The sequence below is a fragment of the Mixophyes fleayi genome, chromosome 10, assembly GCF_038048845.1.
Source record: "Mixophyes fleayi isolate aMixFle1 chromosome 10, aMixFle1.hap1, whole genome shotgun sequence".
Lineage (NCBI taxonomy): Eukaryota > Metazoa > Chordata > Amphibia > Anura > Limnodynastidae > Mixophyes > Mixophyes fleayi.
The window spans coordinates 101945272-101966489 of NC_134411.1; the positions used below are offsets into that span (position 1 = coordinate 101945272).

Sequence of the window (21218 nt, forward strand, 5' to 3'; positions counted from 1 at the left end):
TCCAATCCCACAGGAGAGCTACTGTAGCACAAATTGTTAATGCTGTCTATGATAGGTGTCAGAGCACACAGTGTATAGCAGCTTACTGCGTATGGGGCTGCGTAGCTGCAGACCGATCAGGGTGCCCATGCTGACCCTTGTCCACTGCTGAAAGCACCTACAATGGGCACATGAAAGCAAGAGTTGGACCATACAACAATGGAAGGAGGTGGCCACGTTTTACTTCATGTGGTCGGCCGTGTGTGTGTTGTTTACCTGGGTAAGAGATTGCACCAGGATGCACTATGGGAAGAAGGCAGCCGGCGGAGGCAGCGTGATGCTCTGGGCAATGTTATGCTGGAAAACCTGGGGTCCTGGCATTCATGTGGATGTTACTCTGGCACGTACCACCTACCTAAACATTGTTGCAGACCAAGTACACCCCTTCATGGCAGCGGTATTCCCTGATGGCAGTGGCCTCTTTCAGCAGGATAATGCCCCTGCCCCACTGCAAACATTGTTCAGGAATGGTTTGAGGAACATGACAAAGAGATCAAGGTGTTGGCTTGACCTCCAAATTCCCCAGATCTCAATCCGATCGAACATCTGTGGGATGTGCTGGAAAAACAAGTCCGAGCCATGGAAGCCCCACCTGACAACTTACAGGAGTTAAAGGATCTGCTGCTAACGTCTTGGTGCCAGATACCACAGGACACCTTCAGAGGTCTTCTGAGTCCATGCCTTGACTGAACAGAGCTGATTTGGTGACACAGGGGGGACTGGGGCAGGTGGTTTTAATATTGTGGCTGATCTCTATCTACATCCGCTCCCAATGAAATTGAGACCATGTCACCATCGGGCATAGGAATGATTCTTTACTGTAAGAGTAGTCAGACTGTGGACTTCTCTAACTAGGTAGGCTGTGATGGCTTCTTTATTACATGGATTGAAAAGAGAATTTGAGAGAAATAGTATCTCCTGCTATTCATTATTTGGGTGATTGATTCCACTGATTTAATACCATTTAATTATCATTTTTCTTCAACCGTGCCATCATGTGAAAACTGCAAATCCAGTGTACTCAGTTCCTCTCTTCCCACCATTAACTGGACAATGATCTCTTCCAATGGCGGCATTCTACTACCTCCGTACCCTCTTATCCCCCCCATTTCATATACCCGTTACCAGTTCATTTGGTACTAAGCTTCTAAAACTACGGAGTCGGCACAACATTGGTCTCTTATGTTGTTCTACTTAATACTTTTAACTTAAGTTTAAGGGGGAAAATAACCTAAAGAAACCGTTGCTTTAACTTTCCACCCTGCTAGAAATTCTCTCGGCCATGGACGTATAATGCCGCTGTCAGTAGGTGAAAGGGCCAGATAATCACGGGTATTTCTGGAACAAGAGCCGAGAATGACGTAGACTCGTGTAGTAGTGTAGTATCGCAACGTGTTTGTTAATAACTCGTCGAGCGGTTTCAGCTGCACAGAAATTGTCCCCCCGCAGCCGCTAGTGATGTGGTTTATAAATAGGAATCTCTCGGATAAACATAACATAAAATTGCCATTATAAAATGGTAAATATCTGGTGATGTCTCTGCAGAGATTAAACAGAAATGCGCGGCGTCTGCTGTGTGAGCGCGTGGGACATCTGTCAGGGTCTGGGTGGTCCAGGTGTCTGGCTGCCTTAGTTACCGGGCAGCAATTATATTCTCTCACAGTCATTGCTGGATTTACCTCCTCTCTGTGCTGTATGTGATGTACACTGTGTACTTTGGCTGCTATGGGAAAGGCCCAGCAATAGTAACAGCGCCACCTGCAGGTTGGCCCACATTAATCACCATATATTAGGCTCTAAAGGGTCACTCTCATTGTAGTTATACCAGGTCGCCCCCTGTTCGGCTCATGCACCCCCCCCCCCCTTCCCGTCCAAAGCCTCCACCCTGCTCCGAAAAGAGCAGACCGGAGGCCTATTCTGAGCGGTACATGTGGCGTAGACCCCGCATGCTCAGAAGAGACATTGGGCCCTTACCCAAATTTTGCTCTAGGGCTAAGTGATGCACTGTTCCTCCCCTGGTCACTCTCATCAACCTTATATATAATTTATATTTGTTTAATGATAACTAGGGTAAAGTTCTTTAAGTATTTTGTGTGGATAAACTCCTGGCAAGTCACAATTTTTACTCTTCTGTAGTGATATATGTCTCTCTGTGCTGGAGCTGCAATTGTAATCTTTGTAGCTTTTCTCCCTCAGCCCCAATGTCACTTGTCATAGTGCTTGTAAGCAGTAGGCGCCTTTACAGATAGATGTCCCAAAAATGGGAATATAAAACTATTTAGCTGTCGTCTGGCAAAGCATGCTGGGGCTTGTAGTTCCACAACACCTGGAGAGTCACTGGTTGCCCAGGCTTGATATAGACAATATAATAAGTAGCGATAACACAGCTAGTTATTACTAATTATAGTCAAAATCTTCCCATGCCGCCTCGCCAGGTGTAGCGAGATGCAAAATATTGATACGCAAATATGTATATACAGATGTATGCATAGGCAGAGTGCATACTTAGTCTTGTGTATCCTACGCAAGAAAACAGACGTACGTCCACTTGTGAATGAGCCCCTAGTTTGTAATTTAATGTGTGTAGTTCTGGCGCCATTATTACACTTTATAAATAACTGTTTAGAAATGTTCCCGACTGACTTATCTTTCCCCAACAGCGACAGAGGATTGTTTTCATAATATCTATTATTGTCGTTTACACTAATTTACACATTTTCTTATATGTTTTTATAATAATGACTTAATGTTTTCTGAATATTTTACCTCCTTGATTTATATATTTTTGAAAAATGATGGCTTTCTTTTTGGCTAAATTTCTTTTTTGGCGAAAATATATTGACAAAGGATTTTTTTTTTATTCACAATGAAGTTGACTGCAATTACATTTGTTTCCCAATAAAATAAATTTGTTGTTACGTACTTTTGATATATAGTAGGTTTTAGCTGTTTTTTGTTTAAAGGTTACGATACTTACAAGTTGTGTGTTAATCTCTTGCAGATCCTAGATGGGTTGTACTTGGGAAACGTACGAGGTGAGTGTATTTTATAAAGATATAATGCGGATGAAAATTTGTGCCAGTGAATCTGGATCTAACAATGATGAAATACAGGAAATCTTGCAGAGTTTCTGGTGACTTTTAGAGGTTTCTCCTGGTGAAAAAGAAAATATTTCAGTTCCTTTAACTCACTATGGTGAGATTTAACTGACCGTGATGAATCGTGGCTCACTCTGCTGGTCCTACGGTGAGGAATCTCTGCTCATTTTTCCTTGCACCTCCAGGGAGTGTGATGAAAAACGAGCAGAGATTCCAGCTTGAATTACCATTCTCGAGAGAACTAGTTGACTATATCCGTCAAATCCTCGTCAGAGATAAATGAGGCTCAGTATTTAATGCGGATCACATTAGTATAAAATGACCCCTATAAATGTTCTACAGTTTGTACTGTGTATCGATTCTATAACAGGTTCTGTTGTCGTATAATGTACTGGTGAATATGTGTCACGGTATAATACTCGGACCGTGTTACTATTATTGTCATTGATTTCCGGCAGTACAGGACATTTGGAAAAACAGAGCATACATAAAACAGGGACATATTTAGGACATATGAACCAAGTAACTGAAGATTAACGATGCATTTAACGCAGATAGTTACTGCGACCAGAACGCCTAACTACCGCCAGTAACAGGCTGTTGTCGGACGAATCATTGAGCCCTATGATAACGGGTCTTGGAAAAAGATTGTATTCGATGTGAACGTGCAAAAGTTCTTTTATACAGCTCATTAATCTGAGAAACATAATGTTACTGGCGGTATTAAGGAGCGATGGCTGCCAGTAACGCCCCAGAGTCTAGCACGCCGTAAACGCACATTAATTTGGTGTTCATGTGACGTGCTGCTTAGGAAAACCTATTTCTGTGTAGCTCGTAGGGCTAATAGTCTTATGTCTCCTCCTTTATGTTCCTTCTCTGTAGATGCAGAGGACAAGACGTCTCTGAGTAGAAATGGGGTCACACACGTCGTATCCATCCATAACAACGCCCAACCGTTACTGCCGGTGAGTGTAACACCCCTCAGTGACTGGGAGTATTAGACTAAAGCGAGACATAAACCACTAAACATGGTGGGGGCATGGGTGGGCGATGCTGAAATATTATACTACATATAATACTAATGAGACACTCTGGTATGTATTTAATGTCTCTTTAAATGAGTTACCAATGTGTGTATTATTCCTAAAATTCATTCATCCATCTTGATGGGTAACGTTCTGGTTTTTATATTTAAGCTATGTGTCAGCTAAACTTAGAATAACCTTTCAATTGAAGTAGAATCAAAGTGAACTGATATTTTAATTTTTATTCTTTAAATGGTAAGTTAAGTACATTTTAAGCATGCATGATTTTTCTTAAACGTCCGTCTACAAATCATTATCTCCTATTTGAAAGCTCAAAAAATAATGTCTGCCAAACGCAGACCCAATCAGTCTGCTACACAGACACAGGCTCACAGCTCTCAGCAGGTCATGTGATGGGAAAGGAGGGAAAAGGAGGATGCCACATTGCAGACAGAGCTCAGAGGGTTGTTTCAAATACTCTCTGTTCATGTAACTGTGGTTGCTATGGCAACCCAGAAACAAAAATCATTAATTGCAGCCTGATGAAAAAACAATACCAACATTCCTCTTATAGCCTGCCAGAGTGATTTATGTTTAAAAATAAAACAAACTATTTTTTTTCATTGGATTGCTGCTTTAATTTCAGGAGAATCCTGAGGATGATGGCTCTGCCCATTGTGAACCTAGTACCCCATGTCATTTGCGGTCTGTATGAGAGCGCTCCATGACAAGCATAATGGGCGCTCTCTGCAGCCCTATGCTATTAATATGACCCTATTGGTTAAATGTAACATTTAAATGTGAGAAATTGGGGGCATCTTATAAGTCATATGAGTGTACTTGCAGAAACCTGATCGTTTAACCTCTTTTTATTGTGTTCTGTGATTTGTTCTTGATTTCTATCAACCTGAAAATGAAACATCTCTGTTGAGGTTTCCTACCTTACGCTTAGAGAAGATATAGGTACTTTTCAGCAATCGCTGTAGAAATTCCACTGCACACTAGAGGGCAGTATTATTCCACAATGCATTTAGGTTTATGAATAGATGGAAACAATATGAACAGGGAAGTTCTGCCCTTACGATTGTGTAACATAACAGCACCAAATGTATCACTGAAACTTTCTGTGACTTTTCTGTCTTTATTAATGGCCAGTACACCAGTATATGCATAGTAACGTCATGTTCTGACCTTCAGACTTGCTGTGACACGGCTGCCCATTTATTTATTTATACAGTATTTTACAAGAGACAAATACATTTTGAGTCACCTCTCGTTTACAGGAATGTCCTGTAAACATCAAACACAATGGTGACCTGGTTACAGACAGAAGTTACTAAGCTTTGCAGTCTCAAACATTGTTATAGAACAAGGTGACATACATTTTAAAAGATCTCAGACAGGTGACAGATTAAAGTGGTTCCAGTAATGGGGAACCCGGTAGGAGGAGGCAGAGCATCCAGATTCTTTATTGAGTTTAAGAACTGTTAGCTGGATTCCGGAGGTAGATCTTAGGTGATAAGTGCTGTTAGCTTCAGGGGTGAGAAGTCTGTTCAGGTATCTCAGTAACTTGTGCAGAATGTATATCAAGAAAAAAAAGGAACAATAAACTACATCTGGGCTGTAGGGACAGCCGGCCTAGATCTGATAACAATGGTTGGTTTGTCACACAGCAAAATAGGGACATCAAGCTCCTCAAGGTGAATTTGGGGGCTGTAACATAAGCTACATCCCCATAGTAATAGAATAGTTTAATAGGCATTATAATGAGTTGTGTGATGCACGCTAACCACGGAAGTTAGGGAGGTTTTGTTTATTTAAAGTTAGCCCTGTTTGGAATACATTTAGGATGTCACGGTGTCTATATGCATACCAAACAAAGGTTGAGATCATAACATACCCACAAGTATTTATATATGGACACTGATGTCAGGCTAATGTTGGAGTTTGCTTAGTAGATCAGGTGTTTTAAATTATCCAATTCCTCCACCTGAGAGAAATAAAACAGAAGTACCATTATGCAGAGAAGTTAATCTACAGACTGACAGTCATTTATAAATACAGAAAAGGCTAGTGACCCCAGAACTGGGCCATGGGGGACACCAAAGTGTTATGTTCATTGTTCCCAATACAGGATTCTAATTGTCAAATTGATTAAACTTCAGGTTAGTCCATTCCAGAGGCATTTACAGTAGAGAAACTATACTCCCTGAACATCTATAAAGCCATGCCTCCTTCCTGCAAGGGGATGGGACAGGTAACATTGTTAGTGAAGTATAAATACTTGAGTCAGGTGTATTATTAATCTCAGTAATACACCTACTTTGATTTAAGAATATCAAATGATGAATTTAGTTTCTTATTAACTGTAACAAACATTTAAAAAATTAAATGCAGATAATTACATTTATGGTGCCCGAGGCGTAATAAAATGAATACAGCCCCTACTCTATATCGCAGGCTGGAGGGATAAAAATAACCTGCGCAGCGTTTGGCGTCTGTCCCACATCTGACATGTCTCCTGAGTGTGGCACGAAGAAGGAGGAACAGGAAAAGGGTGGTTGGTTGCGTAACGCACTGAGCAGAGATTGAGGGCAGGGACCGCAGAGTGATGGTCTGTAGCATCCTCTGCAGATGTCTCTGGTCTGTCCGCTGCTCCTGAAGATGGGTAGGAAGGAAACAGCTGCAGGAGACCTAAGACATGAGAGATGCTCCCAGGAGACCACAAGACACTGCCTGACAGATATCTAATGACAAACGACACTTGCAAATCACAACTTACTAAGCTAGAGAGCAGCTTCCTTACTCCCCATCACATTGCTGGGGAATAATGTGTGTGCGTCCATGTGTGTATGTGTGTAACACACTGTCTGTCGGTGGCAGGTAGAACCCACAACACAAACGACAATTACAGAATATAAATGGAGGTAGCTAAATAATGACAGAGGTAACAATTTATTAAAAGATAAATTCAATTAAACATCTTCCCCTTTAAATATAAGACTGGGGTCTTCTTTCCTGACACGTAATGTGAGTAGATTGACTCAGTAATATAATATGCTAATGCTTTATTTTCTATCAGTGGGAGGGGTGGAGATGCACTCAGCCAATCATAATCGTCATCATCAGCAGTGCGTATTTTGCACCAGGTGTCGCAAGAGACCATTCTTCCTGACAGGTGCACATGTGTCTCTGTCCAGGTCTACGTAAGTCGCATTTACGTGACCACGCCATTCCTGTGCTTGGCCTATGCTTGCCTGCCCCTCCCCCCAATCCCGCCTCTCTAAGCGCAAGGAGTCGTGAGCGCAGTATGCAGCTGAATCTGCCTACGTTTGATGCGTAAATTATTTCAGAATGTGTACGCAATGCAAAGACACATATGTCCAACTCCGCATGAGTCTCATAGGGAACAGGAGAAGTTGTACTGTGCAGTTCGAAGATACTCAGAATTCATCCAACATACAAAACAAATAGAAGATTCTGCAGACAATGTATACAAAGAAATGTAACTGGTGAAGGATCCCTCAGCATTCAGCCAATACATAATATGCACAGATACTATGAGTTTGGTCACTGTGCAATTAGTAGTAATTAAACTTCAGGGACCTTTCTTGACGACCTAGGTCAGTACGTGGACAGGAGGTATCCGGTGTTATAGATGTATACATAGAGCAGGGTTGTGTGAGCAGGCTCCATGTAAGGTCACAGCCAGTCTCTGAGCAGACAGCTCACACTGATACTCTCCAGAAGGCTGATTTAAAGCCCAGATCTATCTTCTATCATCCCTGTATCTCTTCTAGGCTAATATCCCAACTCCTACAGTCAGAGAGTGACAAGCACATATAATGCATCTTATACCTCCCTCCCTCTCTCTCTCAGTCCTTCTTGCTCCCTCTCTCGTTATTTCTCTCTCCCCCTCTCTCTCTTTCCCCCTCTCTCTCTCTCCCCCTCTCTCTCCCTTTCTCTGCCCCCCTCTCTCCCTCTCTCCCTTTCTCTCTCTCCCTCTCTCTCTCTCCCTCTCTCTCCCTCCCTCTCTCTCCCTCTCGCTCCCTCCCTCTCGCTCCCTCCCTCTCGCTCCCCTTCCCTCTCGCTCCCTCCCTCTCGCTCCCTCCCTCTCCTTCCCCTTCCCTCTCTCCCTCTCCCCCTCCCTCTCTCCCTCTCCCCCTCCCTCTCTCCCTCTCCCCCTCCCCCTCCCTCTCTCCCTCCCTCTCTCCCCCTCCCTCTCTCCCTCTTGCTCTCTCTCCCTCTTGCTCTCTCTCCCTCTTGCTCTCTCTCCCTCTTGCTCTCTCTCGCTCTCGCTCCCCCTCGCTCTCGCTCCCCCTCGCTCTCGCTCCCCCTCGCTCTCGCTCCCCCTCGCTCTCGCTCCCCCTCGCTCTCGCTCCCCCTCGCTCTCCCCCTCTCTTTCGCTCTCCCCCCCTCTCTCGCTCTCTTTCCCTCTCGCTCTCTTTCCCTCTCTCTCGCTCTCCCCCTCTCTCTCGCTCTTTCCCTCTCGCTCTCTTTCCCTCTTGCTCCCTCTCGCTCTCTCTCGCTCTCTTTCCCGCTCTCTCTCCCTCTCGCTCTCTCTGCCTCTCGCTCTCTCTGCCTCTCGCTCTCTCTGCCTCTCGCTCTCTCTGCCTCTCGCTCTCTCTGCCTCTCGCTCCCCCCCGCTCTCGCTCCCCCCCGCTCTCGCTCCCCCTCGCTCTCGCTCCCCCTCGCTCTCGCTCTCTTTCCCTCTCTCTCGCTCTCCCCCTCTCTCTCACTCTCTTTCCCTCTCACTCTCTTTCCCTCTTGCTCCCTCTCGCTCTCTCTCGCTCTCTTTCCCTCCCTCTCTCTGCTCTCTGCCTCTCGTTCTCTCTGCCTCTCGCTCTCTCTGCCTCTCGCTCTCTCTGCCTCTCGCTCTCTCCCACTCTCTCTCCTGCTATCTCTTCCCCCCTCTCTCGCCCTAACCCTGTCTCGCCCTAACCCTGTCTCGCCCTAACCCTGTCTCGCCCTAACCCTGTCTCGCCCTAACCCTGTCTCGCCCTAACCCTGTCTCGCCCTAACCCTGTCTCGCCCTAACCCTGTCTCGCCCTAACCCTGTCTCGCCCTAACCCTGTCTCGCCCTAACCCTGTCTCGCCCTAACCCTGTCTCGCCCTAACCCTGTCTCGCCCTAACCCTGTCTCGCCCTAACCCTGTCTCGCCCTAACCCTGTCTCGCCCTAACCCTGTCTCGCCCTAACCCTGTCTCGCCCTAACCCTGTCTCGCCCTAACCCTGTCTCGCCCTAACCCTGTCTCGCCCTAACCCTGTCTCGCCCTAACCCTGTCTCGCCCTAACCCTGTCTCGCCCTAACCCTGTCTCGCCCTAACCCTGTCTCGCCCTAACCCTGTCTCGCCCTAACCCTGTCTCGCCCTAACCCTGTCTCGCCCTAACCCTGTCTCGCCCTAACCCTGTCTCGCCCTAACCCTGTCTCGCCCTAACCCTGTCTCGCCCTAACCCTGTCTCGCCCTAACCCTGTCTCGCCCTAACCCTGTCTCGCCCTAACCCTGTCTCGCCCTAACCCTGTCTCGCCCTAACCCTGTCTCGCCCTAACCCTGTCTCGCCCTAACCCTGTCTCGCCCTCCCCCTCTCTCTCTCGCCCTCCCCCTCTCTCTCTCGCCCTCCCCCTCTCTCTCTCGCCCTCCCCCTCTCTCTCTCGCCCTCCCCCTCTCTCTCTCGCCCTCCCCCTCTCTCTCTCGCTCTCCCCCTCTCTCTCTCGCTTTCCCCCTCTCTCTCTCGCTCTCCCCCTCTCTCTCTCGCTCTCCCCCTCTCTCTCTCGCTCTCCCCCTCTCTCACTCTCCCCCTCTCTCGCTCTCCCCCTCTCCCCCTCTACCGCTCTCCCCCTCTCCCCCTCTACCTCTCTTTCTCTCTCTTGCTCTCTATCTCTCACATGGTAATTCCTCTTTTTAAAAAAATAAATAAAAAAAATATATATATATTTTTATTAGGTATTATAGTGCACTGAACAACAAAATGAATGTTTGTAATAAGCATTAAAATAAAACTAAGAACATTTAAAAAGCAGAATGTAGTACACTACATATTGGGCCATGTTCAGCCTTCAGTCCGTTAGCGCACCGTATCTTGTGTGAAACAACTCGGCGCACTTTCAGAAATGGTCCTTACACCAGTGATGCAGTTCGTGTCTGAACGCAAATGACACAACCTACGAGGGAGGGAAGAGGCGGAACAACGTAACCCCGTAAGAGCGTGCCGAGGGCATCTCAGCGCAAGTGCGGACGATTCAAGTCCTGTGTTTTTTAAGATTTTTTTTGTAAAACATATTTTTATTAATGATTTTAGTGTTATGAGATGTTTATTTCTTTTACAGTTGTTTTTATTTTTGCATTCTGATGGGACTTTATATTGCACATATTATACATGTATCCTGCACTCTGTTCTGTATCCCAAATCCATCAAATAGCCTCTGTGGCGAAATGTTATTCTATAGATGGAGAGTTCTTAATTTCCCAGTGTCTGTCTCAGATCTTTAGCATTTTGGAGAACATTACACCTGCAGGTTACACAACAATTCTGAATATTCTGGAACTTCAACCATGTTTGACATTGTAATATGGAGCTATATAAGTTTGTAGTTTCTGTGTGACTCTCCAATGACTCTCTCCCGTGACTCTCCAATGACTCTCTCCCGTGACTCTCCAGTGACACTCTCCAGGGACTCTCTCCAGGGACTCTCTCTAATGACTCTCCAGGGACTCTCTCTAATGACTCTCCAGTGGCTCTCCAATGACTCTCTCCCGTGACTCTCCAGTGACACTCTCCAGTGACACTCTCCAGTGACACTCTCCAGTGACACTCTCCAGGATCTCTCTCCAGGGACTCTCTCCAGTGGCTCTCCAATGACTCTCCAGGGACACTCTCCAGGGACACTCTCCCGTGACTCTCTCCCGTGACTCTCTCCCGTGACTCTCTCCCGTGACTCTCTCCCGTGACTCTCTCCCGGGACTCTCTCCAGGGACTCTCTCCAGGGACTCTCTCCAGGGACTCTCCAGGGACTATCTCTAATGACTCTCTCCAGTCACTCTCCAATGACTCTCCAGGGACACTCTCCAGGGACACTCTCCCGTGACTCTCTCCCGTGACTCTCTCCCGTGACTCTCTCCAGTGACTCTCTCCCGTGACTCTCCAGTGACTCTCTCCCGTGACTCTCCAATGACTCTCCAGGGACACTCTCCCGTGACTCTCTCCCGTGACTCTCTCCATGGACTCTCTCCCGTGACTCTCCAGTGACTCTCTCCCGTGACACTCTCCAGTGACTCTCTCCCGTGACTCTCCAGTGACACTCTCCAGTGACTCTCTCCAGTGACTCTCCAATGACTCTCCAATGACTCTCCAGGGACACTCTCCAGGGACACTCTCCAGTGACTCTCTCCAGTGACTCTCTCCAGTGACACTCTCCAGTGACACTCTCCAGTGACTCTCTCCAGTGACTCTCTCCAGTGACTCTCTCCAGTGACTCTCTCCAGTGACTCTCTCCAGTGACACTCTCCAGTGACTCTCTCCAATGACTCTCCAGTGGCTCTCCAATGACTTTCCAATGACTCTCCAGGGACACTCTCCAGTGACTCTCTCCAGTGGCTCTCCAATGACTTTCCAATGACTCTCCAGTGACTCTCTCCAGGGACTCTCTCCAGGGACTCTCCAATGATTCTCTCCCGTGACTCTCCAGTGACACTCTCCAGTGACACTCTCCAGGGACTCTCTCCAGGGACTCTCTCCAATGACTCTCTCCAATGACTCTCCAGTGACTCTCTCCAATGACTCTCTCTAGTCACTCTCCAATGACTCTCTCCCGTGACTCTCCAGTGACTCTCCCCAGTGGCTCTCCAATGACTTTCCAATGACTCTCCAGGGACTCTCTCCAATGACTCTCTCCAGTCACTCTCCAGTGACTCTCTCCAGTGGCTCTCCAATGACTTTCCAATGACTCTCCAGGGACACTCTCCAGTGACTCTCTTCCGTGACTCTCCAATGACTCTCTCCCGTGACTATCCAGTGACACTCTCCAGTGACACTCTCCAGTGACACTCTCCAGGGACTCTCTCCAATGACTCTCTCCAATGACTCTCTCCAGTGGCTCTCCAATGACTTTCCAATGACTCTCCACAGTGACTCTCTCCAGTGACTCTCTCCAGTGACTCTCTCCAGTGACTCTCTCCCGTGACACTCTCCAGTGACACTCTCCAGTGACACTCTCACGTGACACTCTCCAGTGACACTCTCCAGGGACTCTCTCCAGGGACTCTCTCCAGGGACTCTCTCCAATGACTCTCCAGTGACTCTCTCCAATGACTCTCTCCAGTCACTCTCCAATGACTCTCTCCCGTGACTCTCCAGTGACTCTCTCCAGTGGCTCTCCAATGACTTTCCAATGACTCTCCAGGGACTCTCTCCAATGACTCTCTCCAGTGACTCTCTCCAGTGACACTCTCCAGTGACTCTCTCCAGTGACTCTCTCCCGTGACTCTCCAGTGACACTCTCCAGTGACTCTCCCGTGACTCTCCGATGACCCTCTTCCGTGACTCTCCAATGACTCTCTCCCGTGACTATCCAGTGACACTCTCCAGTGACACTCTTCAGGGACTCTCTCCAATGACTCTCCAGGGACTCTCTCCAATGACTCTCTCCAGTGGCTCTCCAATGACTTTCCAATGACTCTCCACAGTGACTCTCTCCAATGACTCTCCAGTGACTCTCTCCAGTGTGTCTCTCCAATGACTCTCCAGTGACTCTCTCCAGTGACTCTCTCCAGTGACTCTCTCCAATGACTCTCCAGTGACTTTCCAATAACTCTCCAGGGTCTAACTCCAATTACTCTCCAGTGACTCTCTCTAATGTACAAAGGGGGCTCATTCTGAGTTGAACTCATGCTTACATTGTTATATATGTGAATGTTATCAGTAGCTCTTTAATGTAACAATTTGTGTTAAGATTTATTAAACAGTTACAGTCCACTAACCTTTGCTGTGAATATGGGTCGTTAACCTTACAGTTACATTCGCGCTATCATGATTAATGCTCGTCCAGGACGTGGCAGGTTATGTAAGAGCGACACATTCACCTACCGGCCATCTTGATAAACAAGATGGTTGTGTGTGTGGTGTGTATCTGTGTATGGTGTGTATCTGTGTATGGTGTGTATCTGTGTGTGGTGTTTATCTGTGTGTCATGTGTATCTGTGTGTCATGTGTATCTGTGTGTGGTGTTTATCTGTGTGTCATGTGTATCTGTGTGTGGTGTGTGTCTGTGTGTGTGGTGTGTATCTAAGTGTATCTGTGTGTGGTGTGTGTCTGTGTGTGTCCGTGTGTATCTGTGTGTGGTGTGTGTATCTGTGTGTGGTGTGTGTGTGTGTGTGTGTATCTGTGTGTGGTGTGTGTGTGTATCTGTGTGTGGTGTGTGTGTGTGTCGTGTGTGTCCGTGTGTATCTGTGTGTGGTGTGTACCTGTGTGTGTGTGGTGTGTGTGTGTCTGTGTGTATCTGTGTGTGTGTGTGTCTGTGTGTTGTGTGTGTGTGTGTGTGTGTCTGTGTGTGTGTCTGTGTGTATCTGTGTGTGTGAGGAGTCTGAGCCTTTCCTGATGTTATTTATAAACTCCAGATGTTGCTTCTGAATCTGCTTCCTGTTCATTCTCCACTGACAGCAGCCCCTGTAGTCCGTGGTCCTGACTGAGTCATATGGACAGATAGACGGGTCACCTTATAGAGGCGCTGGGACTGATCCATAGCTGTAGGGATGACACCAATCTGTTAGGAATAAATAACTAGTTACAGTTTTATCATCCATGAAAGGCTCACAACAGAGTGCCACCAAAATCTAAACAAATTAAAATATAAATGTCAGTAAATTGACCCTAGTCTGTGTGTGTGTGTGTGTGTGTGTGTGTGTGTGTGTGTGTTTGTGTATATTAGGTAATTTAGACTGTAAGCTAGGTGAGTGAGTTCTCTATACAGCGCTGCGGAATCAGTGCCGCTGTATAAATAAATGGTGATGATGATGATATGTATATATATATCCTGCCTTGTATCCAAGTATGTGTATGTATATATGTGTGTGTGTATATATGTGTATATATATATATATATATATATATATATATATATATATATATATATATATATATATATATAATGTGTGTGTGTGTATCTATAATATAAATGTCTAGTGGCGTGTGTTAGTCTGTCTGTGTGTGTGTGTGGAAAAAATAAAACCAAGCTGCAGCGCCACCTGCTGGGCGGAGTTATACACTGACCTACTAAATTCTTAGTGTGTGTGGGAAAAAAAATTCAGAAAGGGCTGAAATTTGGTATACTAAGATGTTTTTAATTTGTTAATCTAATTTGGTAATTGTTAAAAGTGTTTATAAAGATTTAATAAAAATATATATATATTTCTTAAAGGAGAGGTGACAGTTGGGAGTGGTTGGTGGTTGCCGGGGGTGACAGTGGGGAGTGGTTGGTGGTTGAGGCCTGGGCTATGGCCCAAATGCATGACAAGAACCTTTTTAACACCTTAAGTAGCTTGATTTGACTAGAATGCATGAGTATCATGCACGGGTTAACTTGTGTATATATGTATATATATATATATATATATCTATATATATATCCTGCCTTGTCTCCATTGTGTATATATGTATAGTCATTCTGCCTCGTATCCAGGTGCACTTTAGGTAGGACCCAGTACAGGTATTTGTGCTGTTCACCATATTTACATAGTATAAACCATTTATTCACTATATCCTGCAAAGCTGGGGATTCCTGACATATCCTATTACACACACAGCTGCCCCCTACCTTATATTGGGGTAATAATGTGGTTTCATTGAAAGATATGCCAGTAAATTTGCCAACATTTAAGTTTCAGTAAACTGTCAGCGCTGAAAGTATTTGAGATAAAGGTGTAAAGTTTGGGGAGATATTTTTAAGCTATGCAGAGCAGACTTCCTGCCTTTATATTTACTAAAGGACACAGATAGTGAGAGTTGTAAAATATTAATTATAAACCTGTTAGAAATCATGAATAATTAGTTTGAAGTTAAATAGATTTTTTTTTATTTACTGCGTCCACTGTAAATACTAATTTACGTCTGTGTTCTGTCTTCCTCTCTTCCAGGAAATGACCTATCTGTGTGTAGCAGCCTCTGACTCAAGCAGCCAGAATCTGTAAGTTGCCGTGGTTTGTCTCCATAGGAGAGGGGTGCAGAGACCACACCAATAAGTTTCCTTTCAGCCTTTTAGCAGCAGACAATGGAAAATGCCACAGACGTCTCACTGAACGTCCCCAGTCTGTGGCTGTATCTTCCACCGTTACATGAGAATGCTGCGTACATAGAGATTGTGTCATCTAATTCTTACTTGTAGAGTGTCAGTGTTACATGCAGCAATGCACACATCCCCTTGTCGCAAGAACTTACAATCTACTTAAAACGTTAAAGCTAATCAGGGGTGTGCACTGAGGATAAAAGATTGCTTTGTTGTCTGCGAGACTTTATATTATACAGTTACATTGGAAATATACAGTCATCAGGGCATTAATAAGTACACAGGACCTGGGTTATTTGAATCTCTATGTAGCGTTTTATTACTGTGTGTGGGTGTGGGAGACAGATACATGTTACAGTGGATTTCACAGACAATGTATTAGGAAACAGACACGTGCTGCTTATGTGTATCACATGTTTCATAGAATAAACCAGATGCATTCAGCTTTGTCATGAAAAACTGTTTTTACCAACTGACATACCAGCTCTGTGTCTGTACTGCCCCGGGTACACTGCCAGGTGTGATGGGTACACTTCTTTGTGCACATCTGGTCCCATCCACGAAAGCATGCCGTGTGTACAGTCACCGGGCACCATAGACCACACACATTCTTATTTTAGTGAAAGGTTTGGTTCCACTGCAGAGAAATGAAGGTCACGGAGACGATGGGAAATATTACCAAAAATGTTTGTGTACTATACAGTTGTTTCCCTTCCCTTCACCCACTTCTTCCACTATGGATGATTGAAATGTTATAAAAACAAGCAAACAATATATACAGTGTATGTGTATGTATATGTATATATATATATATATATATATATCAGTAACCTGGGAGAAACCGCTTACTGCAAAAGTTGTTTAAGCTACTGAGAGGTGGCTGTAACCGTAGAACAATTGGTGGACGTGTATTTTTATGTCAGTACAGTTTACACTGTTAATATTTTTCATTACACTTTAAGTCATATTTTTTTTTTTTTTTACATTTTTATTTATGAGATTGACAGCAAAAATAAGCACAATAAACATACAAAGTGTTTACAAACGTAGAAATATACTGGTATAGTTGACCGACAACCCCTATGTTCCAATGACTAGAGTCAAAGACTTTTTGGATTGTTAGCATTTAAGGAACAGGTAAGTACATAGATGAGCACAAGGACGCAGGCCAGCACCCCCCCCCCCCCTCCTCTTTAAAACCAGCTATTCAGAGGACAATTGTTCGATCGGCGGATTCCCGACACACATTCGTAGCTCATACCATTCTGTGTTATGAAAGCTCTTCCAAACTTGTGTACGTATAACTTGCGGTAAAAGACTTTTGGTACAAGCTTTCCCAGGTGTTAAAAAAAAAATTAAACTCTGCTTTCTTTTTGTAAAGAGGTTTCAATGCAATCCATACGAAAGACATGGTAAAGTTTTTGTCGAAATAATGGTAATGTAGGTGTTTCTTTCTGAGCACAGACCTGCAGAACACTCTTCCTTGCTGCCGCCGATATAGCAAGCGACAATTTTCTACAGCCCTTGGTCACCTTAATTTCTGCTGGCAAAATTCTGAATATTGCCCACTCCGGGGAGAGTGGGACATAGTTTATTAAATGGGCAAGTGAGTATCTCCAGATCTGGACCCAGAAACGCTTTATCTGAGGACAGTTCCACAAACAATGTGTTAGATCTGCCTGATGTGTTCCACATTTTGGGCAGTTGTGATTATCTGCCGTACCTATTTGAAAACGTCTGAATGGGGAGAGGTAATCTCTATGGAAGATTTTTATGAACATCTCTGAATAAGTCATAGCTGGGATTAAGCACATTTGTTTTGACAAAGCTTTCAGAAGAAAGTCTGGGGTCATAGATGGGAATCGTTCCTGCCATTTGGCGATGCCTGTCTTAGAATTACTAAAATCCAGCCTATGACGTAGAATAGAATAATGTTGTGAGATAGCTTGATGTAAAGGGACCGGCTTAGACAGAATTGGGTCTAGTTGATTATCCCAGTCTAACGGGGAGAATTTGTTTAAGACAGTTTTAATATAATGTTGACATTGAAAATAGGCCAAATTATAAGCACGAATGGGAGGGAAAGAAGAAGAGGCTTGATCATAAGACATGGGTTTACGAGACACCTTGTCAAGTAGTGGACGAATTGTTGAGATTCACTATTTTTCCCACAATGTAAAAGGATAGGAAGCCATGTAGTCCTGAAACTCAGGGTTACGTAGTAATGGGAGATATAACAAATCATGTGGGGTTAATTTGCATTACCTACAAAGTTGATGCCATAGCTTATAGGTAGTAAAAAGGATTGGATTATCACTAACCAGGTCTGGTAATTCCTGTTTATGCATGTGAATAAACGCACGGAGGTCTATACCTGGGAGGATGTTTTGATCAAGTGTGGTATAGGTATATGTGGATGTGTTATGAATCCAATCTCTCAAGTGTCTCAATTGAGCTGCCTGGTTGTATTGAGCCACATTTGGTAGATAGAAGCCTCCTCTCTCTCTTGGTTGTTGTAATTTTAATTCGGGCATTTTTCGAGTTCCAAATAAATTTACGGAAAATCAAGTTTATTTTTGATGAATCTGATTTACTTTAAGTCATATTTAATAATATAATAGAATAGAATAGCAGAAATATTATATTACAGCCCTGAACAATTCCCACAGCCAATTATCCAGATGGCTTTTACTGCCAACACAATTGTTTTTTTCATTTTCTATAGCTAAAGAGCTTGCTGGGGGTATATTTACTAAACGGCGGATTTCATAAAAGTGGAGATGTTGCCTATAGCAACCAATCAGATTCTTGCTGTCATTTTGTAGAATGTACTAAATTAATGATAACTAGAATCTGATTGGTTGCTATGGGCAACGTCTCCACTTTTTCACACCCGCAGCTTGATACATTTACCCCCTGGTCTCTAAAAGGTTCAGTTTTCTCTTTAATCTATCTGACTGTGTTCTGAATTTTACACCCGTTTTTTCCCAGCATGCAGCAGGATTCAAACATGCCCATGTCGGCACTGACCTTTGAGGGGCCCTTCAACAAAGTTACATGGGCCCCAGTGAGAGCAGGCGCTGACTCATCACAGCACTTGTCTGTTTCTCACAGCAATTGTCTTATTTTCAAAACAATTGTCCTGTTCTCTCAGCCCTGTTTTGTGTCCTGGAACAGAGATTTATAATCTTTGTCTGAGGAACTTGGTTTGTGGGCCAGTTTTGGCAGGGACATCTGATCAGCAACTTGCCCAATAAATGTGACTTATTTCAGCAGTTTTTCTGTGAAGAGACACTTCCTCGCCGTTCCCCAGAATCTGCCACTTGTCAGCATCGCAGTCTGACCCCTCAGCCACTTCCCCTTCCATGAAACGCCCCCTGTCTTCTGCAAACCTGGGCACGCAGGGGCCTGTTAGCTCATATGAGGGGTATTGTACTTGTCGTTTCTAGGGCTGTAAATAAAAATAAATAGCAGCAATAGCTGCCCATGTTCTGGCATTGTCCTCATGGCCAACAGTGCTAGAGGAATACATGTTATACAGACGCCCAAGTGTGATTGTCGTCACACTCTTAGGTGAATTACAATTTCTTCCTTAATATTCTGTAGATTATTACATTACTGACCTCGCTAGAGATCTGCAGAACATTGCTCTGTTCCATCTACCCCCTGAGAGATACATAGTGATATATTCTGCAGATTATTACATTACTGACCTCTCTAGAGATCTGCAGAACATTGCTCTGTTCCCTCTACCCCCTGACAGATACATAGTGATATATTCTGCAGATTATTACATTACTGACCTCGCTAGAGATCTGCAGATCATTGCTCTGTTCCATCTACCCCCTGACAGATACATAGTGATATATTCTGCAGATTATTACAATACTGACCTCTCTAGAGATCTGCAGAACATTGCTCTGTTCCATCTACCCCCTGACAGATACATAGTGATATATTCTGCAGATTATTACATTACTGACCTCTCTAGAGATCTGCAGAACATTGCTCTGTCCCATCTACCCCCTGACAGATACATAGTGATATATTCTGCAGATTATTACATTACTGACCTCTCTAGAGATCTGCAGAACATTGCTCTTTCCCATCTACCCCCTGAGAGATACATAGTGATATATTCTGCAGATTATTACATTACTGACCTCTCTAGAGATCTGCAGAACATTGCTCTGTCCCATCTACCCCCTGACAGATACATAGTGATATATTCTGCAGATTATTACATTAATGACCTCTCTAGAGATCTGCAGAACATTGCTCTGTCCCATCTACCCCCTGTCAGATACATAGTGATATATTCTGCAGATTATTACATGATTGACCTCTCTAGAGATCTGCAGAACATTGCTCTGTCCCATCTACAACCTGACAGATACATAGTAATATATTCTGGAGATTATTACATTACTGACCTCTCTCTGCAGAACATTGCTCTGTTCCATCTACTCCTGACAGATACATAGTGATATATTCTGCAGATTATTACATTAATGACCTCTCTAGAGATCTGCAGAACATTACTCTGTTCCATCCACCCACTGACAGATACATAGTTATATATTCTGCAGAGTATTACATTACTGACCTCTCTAGAGATCTGCAGAACATTGCTCTGTCCCATCTACCCCCTGACAGATACATAGTGATATATTCTGCAGATTATTACATTACTGACCTCTCTAGAGATCTGCAGAACATTGCTCTGTCCCATCTACCCCCTGACAGATACATAGTGATATATTCTGCAGATTATTACATTACTGACCTCTCTAGAGATCTGCAGAACATTGCTCTGTCCCATCTACCCCCTGTCAGATACATAGTGATATATTCTGCAGATTGTTACATTAATGACCTCTCTAGAGATCTGCAGAACATTGCTCTGTCCCATCTACCCCCTGACAGATACATAGTGATATATTCTGCAGATTGTTACATTAATGACCTCTCTAGAGATCTGCAGAACATTGCTCTGTCCCATCTGCCCCCTGTCAGATACATAGTGATATATTCTGCAGATTATTACATGATTGACCTCTCTAGAGATCTGCAGAACATTGCTCTGTCCCATCTACCCCCTGACAGATACATAGTGATATATTCTGCAGATTGTTACATTAATGACCTCTCTAGAGATCTGCAGAACATTGCTCTGTCCCATCTGCCCCCTGTCAGATACATAGTGATATATTCTGCAGATTATTACATGATTGACCTCTCTAGAGATCTGCAGAACATTGCTCTGTTCCATCCACCCACTAACAGATACATAGTGATATATTCTGCAGATTATTACATTACTGACCTCTCTAGAGATCTGCAGATCATTGCTCTGCTCCATCTACCCCCTGACAGATACATAGTGATATATTCTGCAGATTATTACATTACTGACCTCTCTAGAGATCTGCAGAACATTGCACTGTACCAGGTACCTCCTGATATATCTTGCACAACATCTCTTATCTAGAAACCAGTATCACATAGCATGAGATGTCCTACAATGGACAACTACTTTAATTACAAACAAAATTGTAGTTTCCAATAAATTGAATGTGCTGTTTCAGTATATAGACTTATAAAACTGTCTGTATAACTCTCTCTACCAATATCTATGAATTCATGTGATCGCTGACTAAAATCACTACAGCGATGGCAACATAATAACCTGAGGATATTGCAAAGAATAAAACCATAGGAGATTTCTTTTTATCTGCTAAAGTGATGGTAACGTTCACTGATTACATTTGATGGTATC

At 44.1% G+C, this 21218-nt stretch overlaps 1 protein-coding gene across 1 annotated transcript in view; it reads left to right on the top strand.

The window, feature by feature from the left end:
• LOC142104583 (dual specificity protein phosphatase 22-A-like) overlaps positions 1–21218 on the top strand; it is a 45545-nt gene that overhangs the window by 1489 nt on the left and 22838 nt on the right. The window contains 3 exon segments of the mRNA XM_075189344.1: positions 3041–3074; positions 4020–4102; positions 15291–15340. Coding sequence (XP_075045445.1) covers positions 3041–3074; positions 4020–4102; positions 15291–15340 — 167 coding nt within the window.